This window comes from Euprymna scolopes, chromosome 5 (genome assembly GCF_053919585.1).
Source record: "Euprymna scolopes isolate OS-2025 chromosome 5, ASM5391958v1, whole genome shotgun sequence".
Taxonomy (NCBI): domain Eukaryota; kingdom Metazoa; phylum Mollusca; class Cephalopoda; order Sepiida; family Sepiolidae; genus Euprymna; species Euprymna scolopes.
In genome coordinates, this window is record NC_136486.1 from 159082043 (window position 1) to 159088042 (window position 6000).

The 6000-nt window shown below is 35.4% G+C and overlaps 1 protein-coding gene across 1 annotated transcript in view; it reads left to right on the forward strand.

The window, feature by feature from the left end:
- LOC145277021 (uncharacterized) overlaps nucleotides 1-5453 on the forward strand; it is a 134347-nt gene extending 128894 nt beyond the window's left edge. Inside the window, exon 18 of the mRNA XM_080128625.1 lies at nucleotides 5215-5453. Coding sequence (XP_079984751.1) covers nucleotides 5215-5290 — 76 coding nt within the window. The 3' untranslated portion in view covers nucleotides 5291-5453. The remainder of the gene's footprint in view (nucleotides 1-5214) is intronic.
- The last annotated feature ends 547 nt before the right edge of the window (nucleotides 5454-6000 follow it).

Consider the following 6000-nt stretch of genomic DNA (forward strand, 5'->3'; position numbering starts at 1 on the left):
TTATACAGGAGGCCCTCGATACATGTTTGAGCGTCAAAGTGATGCCATGGCATATGTTCGGCGAATGGGCCGAGCCGACCTCTTCATCACGTTCACAACAAATCCAAAGTGGACAGAAATTACAGAAAATTGTCTTCAAAGGCAAGACCCTCAGGATCGTCCAGATATTGTTGCCAGGGTTTTCAGGCAGAAGCTAAAAAAGTTACTTGAATTTATTAAAAAGGGAGGATTTGGCAGGTTGAGGGCTTTCCTGTACAGTATTGAATATCAAAAAAGAGGACTGCTGCATGCACACATCCTCACCTGGCAGGCCCCAGAGGACAAACTTCTACCAGAAAAAATGGATCTCTGCATATCTGCAGAGATCCCTGACAAAGAGGAAGATCCTGATCTTCATGCTAAAGTGATGGCACATATGGTGCATGGACCTTGTGGACCATTTAATCCAAATTGTCCATGTATGATTGACAACAAATGTTCCAAAAAATACCCAAAAGAATTTCTTCAGTGTACCGAGCAAGGCCAAGACTCTTACCCCAAGTACAGGCGAAGAAAACCAGAAGATGGAGGCCAGACTGGTACAATAAGGATGAAGAGAAATGGTCGGTATGTTAATCAAGAAATAACAAACCAGTGGATTGTTCCGTACAACAAGGTCCTCCTTCAGCAGTTCAACGCTCACATTAACGTAGAAATTTGCAGCTCGATCCAAAGCATCAAATATGTCCTCAAATACGTGAATAAAGGATGTGATCAAGCAGTTTTTGAACTACAAAGAACTGATGGAGCAGCTAACCAACAAGGCCAAGTACAAAGTCACATTGTGGATGAGATCCAGCAGTTCCAGAATGCAAGGTATGTCGGCAGTTCAGAGGCGGCCTGGAGGATATTGGAACATCCCATCCATGAACATTTCCCCCCAATTGTACAACTTTCTGTTCATCTTGAAAATGGGCAGCGTGTCATGTTCTCAGCTGATACTGCTCTGGAACGAGCCCAAGGTCCACCGCCTGCCACAACTTTGACAGCATTTTTTCAACTCTGCCATGAGGATGACTTTGCAAGGGGTATCAAATACGTAGAAGTCCCTCAGTTTTACACTTGGAACAAATCGACAAAGAAATGGATGAGAAGAATGCGTGGGGTACAAGTTGAAGGTACTGAAAATGATGATGTATGGAAGGCACCATGCATTGGGAGAATCTACACGATTAGTCCAAAAGCAGGGGAGTGTTATTTCTTACGCCTGTTGCTCAATGAGGTTGCTGGTCCAACTTCATTTCAAAATTTGCGAGCATACAATGGTCAGGTGTTTGAAACATACAGAGCAGCGTGCCTTGCTCGAGGCCTTCTAGAAAATGACCATCACTTGCATCAAGCAGTAGGAGAGGCAAGTGCCACTCAATCACCTTCAAATTTGCGAAGCCTATTTGTGATAATTTTAACAGCCTGTGAGCCAAGAAATCCTCTTGAGATCTGGATGGCTTTTCGTGATGTAATATCTGAAGACATTCTTCACAGATACAGGCAAGAAGTTAACAATCCAGAAGCAGATTTTAATGAGGACATCTACAATAAAACTTTTTGTCTAATTGAAGAAAAAGTTCTTCTTATGTGCGGTCAACCATTGGCAAGCTATGGATTACCTGCACCAACGCAAGGGAGAGATGAAAGACTCGCGAGAGAGTATCAACGTGAAGTTACTTATAATCTTGAAGAACTTTCCCTACAAGCAGAAAATATGCAAGAAAAACTGACCGATTCTCAAAGAGAAGTTTACAATTCATTCATGGCAATTTTGGAAGCACAAGGTGAAATGAACAAAAACATGATGTTTCTTGATGCTCCAGGTGGTACGGGCAAGACTTTTGTAATCAATTTGATCCTTGCAAAGATTAGATCCATGAGAAAGATTGTGCTTGCAACAGCATCCAGTGGCATTGCTGCTACTCTACTACAAGGTGGCCGCACTCTTCACAGCACTTTTAAAGTACCCTTGGATACTCATCGAATGGATCAGCCAGTTTGCAAAATTACTGGTAACTCAGCCTTGGCAAATGTAATTAGAGACACCTCTGCAATCATTGTAGACGAAGCCCCAATGACGCACAAGAGTGCTTATGAAGCAATTGACCGAACACTGCAAGACATCACAGGAAACAAGAATCCCATGGGTGGCATTCCAACCTTATTTTGCGGTGATTTCCGTCAAATCCTCCCAGTGGTTAAAAATGGCACAAGGGCTAACATTGTCAATGCAAGTTTGAAACAATCCTATCTCTGGAGGCACGTTATAGTGAAGAGACTGACTACTAATATGAGAGCCTATATCTCTGATAACACAGCTGCAGCAGACTTCTCAAAATTGCTTCTCCAAATCGGTAATGGTCAGTTTCCTATCACTTCTTCACCTGACACAATTAAGATTCCAACTGCGCTTGGTAAATGTGTCGGTAATCAGAAGCAACTGAAAGACAAAGTGTACCCAGACCTGCAAAACAATGGAAAATCACCGGATTGGCTTGCTGAGAGGGCTATTATTTCGCCATTAAACAGCAATGTGAATCATTTTAGCAATTCAATAATGGATGAATTTCCAGGAGACACAAAGCAATACAAGTCAGTTGATTCGGCTACTAATGAATATGAAGCTGTTCACTACCCTGTGGAGTTTTTAAACTCTTTGGAGATATCTGGAATGCCTCCACACATTTTAAATCTCAAAATTGGATCGCCAATCATGATTCTTCGATCCTTGGAACCGCCAAAAACAACAAACGGAACCAGATGTGTTATCACCAGATTGCACACCAATGTACTTGAGGCCACCATTTCCTGTGGTCCCTACAAAGGCGAAACCGTTCTACTGCCAAGGATCCCCTTAGTTCCATCGGACTCAGAACTTCCATTTAAATTCCGGAGACTCCAATTTCCTGTGAAGGTGTGTTTTGCAATGAGCATAAACAAAAGTCAAGGTCAGACATTTAACACCATTGGCGTAGACTTGACATCAGACTGCTTCAGTCACGGTATGTTCTACGTCTCCATCAGCCGGAAAGGAAGTTCAGAAAAACTCTACATTCTGGCTCCAAATCAAAGCAGCAGAAATGTAGTTTACCCTGAGGCTCTTCAGTGAAAAGTTCGAGAAATGGATATGAGGAAAAACTGACATGATCTGATTGTGGTAAGTTTTTAGTATTGAATGTGCAAGATAAAATTTAAGCAAGAGTTGAAAATTACTTCAATGAAAAATTTACTATGTAACATCAAGTAACCTTCCTTTTTGATGAAAATGTTTTGTGAAGTTCCTGATTGAATTTCAGTCACTACAAGAGGTAGTTAAAATGTTAATCACCTTATGCAATCGTTGCTCTTACAACATCAACTTACTGGAAAGGTGCCCACAGATTTTGGTACCCGAGTGCGCAACAAAGCTCCGTGTGAAGCACGGGTATCTTTGCTAGTTTAGTTTATAATACATTTAGTTCACAATACATTTAGTTTATAATACATTTAGTTCACAACACATTTAGTTTATAATACACTTAGTTTACAACACAATTAGTTTATAATACATTTAGTTTATAATACATTGTAGACAACATTGCAATGATGAAAATTTCTTTTTGATTTTATAATTTTTTTTATATATAAGGGTTTGAATTATAGTTTAAAGTCAATTATCATTGTTCAATTGTGCTCTAAACAGAAACATTCAATTCGAACGCGCTTCTGTTATGCTGAAGAACATATTGTTGATTTTATATGCCTGGCATTACTGCTTGTTCGGTGATAATGGATTGAATTTAAGTTTAAAATTAGTCAAGTTCCATAGTCCACTTGTGTTTTAGACAAACACATTTATTTCAAACGCGCCGCTTATATGTATATATATATATATATATATATATATATATATATATATATATAAACAAATGTTGATGTTATATGCCGGGCCTTTATGCTTCTGTGGCAGTATAATTTCTTTAATCGTCTGTCCCTTCTTTTATTTGATCTTTTCGGTTATCGATGAGCGATATTTATGGAAAACATTTCGATATTAACCAACCTAATAAAACTGCAAGATACATAAATACCTTCGTATGAAATTTCATAAAATTAGGCCACTCGTAGCGGAGTCTAAATGGAACCAGCTCGTACAAAGATCCTTTTTATATAATAGTAGGTATATGTATAGGTACGTATATATATATATATATATATATATATATATATATATATATATATTTATATATATTTATATATATATATATATATAACACATGTGAACATAAGCATAAATCTCTCTATAGCTCTTTTGGTTATCATCTCACCAGGAAAAAATCGATAGCAGTGAAAATAATATTAATGGCTATTGATTTTTCTCATGATGAGATGATAGCCGAAAGAGCTCTAAAAAGATTTTCGCTAATATTCAAATGTCTATATCATTTTTGTGCCTCCAAACATATATACATACATATATATATAAATATATATATATATATATATATATATATTTATATATATATGTATGTATATATATATATATATATATATAGTTTAACCTGGATATATATACATACATATATATATATATATATATATATAGTTTAACCTGGATATATTTATTCCCTTGTCTCTATGTTCTCTTATATTTGGGTTACACTTATATCCAAGGTTCTTATATCCGAGTTACAATGTATATTAATAAAGGTTGTAATTGAGGCCCAGAGGAAATCCTTCTTATATCCGTGTTCTTATATTCGAGTGTCTTATATCCGGATTACACTCTATTTGTATATATTGTTTGTGATGTAAATTATATTTATATATACGTTTAAATTTGATGAAAACTATATATTTATATATTTAAGTATTATGGATAAAATATTAATTCATGGAAACGTGTTTAGATGTATCTATGGCTCAGGTTTGGATATCTATTTTATCTATTATAATGAGGTAAATTTATAAAAACGAACATGTGTGTTTATAAGATATATATATAAATATTCGTGCACGTTGCTAGGGTGTGGAGCGACTATATTAATAGAAATACATTTCGCCCTACAAAAATGTACCAAGGGGGATTAATCGTAACGGATACAATTATGACTAGAAAAAAATAACAAACCAACTCGCATACACATATATAGTTATATATTTTCTTTATTTGTATATATGTGATGTACATTTTTTTATATTTTCTAGGTATGGAAGCGGTTATACATGTCCTTTTACTTTTTGCAAAAAACGAAAGTCGACGAAGGAACGTTTCGTAGAGTAAGTTTTTATTTGAGAAATTACGTGCAATATATATCCACAATAAATTTTCTGCACTTACACTTCTAAATCCGCACGTACTTACAACTTATCCTTCAGCAAACGACATTTTTTTATGGTAACAGGTTATCAAAACTAAAATGAAATAAAAAATATTAACAACACGATCTTTTGCGTTTCATCTTTTCTTGACTAAAATTTAACGCTTTGAATTCTGCAAAACCACTCTCTATTAAAATGGTCTCATGTAACTTTTAATGGCCGCAGTTACAACAAATACAATTAAAATCAATATGCTACTACTGTATTTCTGTATGTCCAGCTATGCAATTGAAAACAAGATCATCGACCAACATGAAACACAACTTAGTTTAATATCTTACGAAGAAGCCAATAGTTACATTTACTCGCATAACAATACATTAAGGAAATTACATGCTCGTATATGCGCTATCACAAACCACAATAAAGATATTTAATCTCATCTTATGTTGTTATTTTGTCGAAAGTAAAACTCAAACTATATATTTTTTTAGCTTTTTTACCTTTCAGGTTGGGATCAACATGTAGAATATTTTAAATTTTCTTACTAATACATAAATTCAAGGTGCACATGGTGGAATGACAAATATGTCGTCCAAAAGAAAACAATACTCTAGATTTCTTTTTTAACTTTTATTGAAAAAAAATCAATTCAAATAACTCGATTATGTA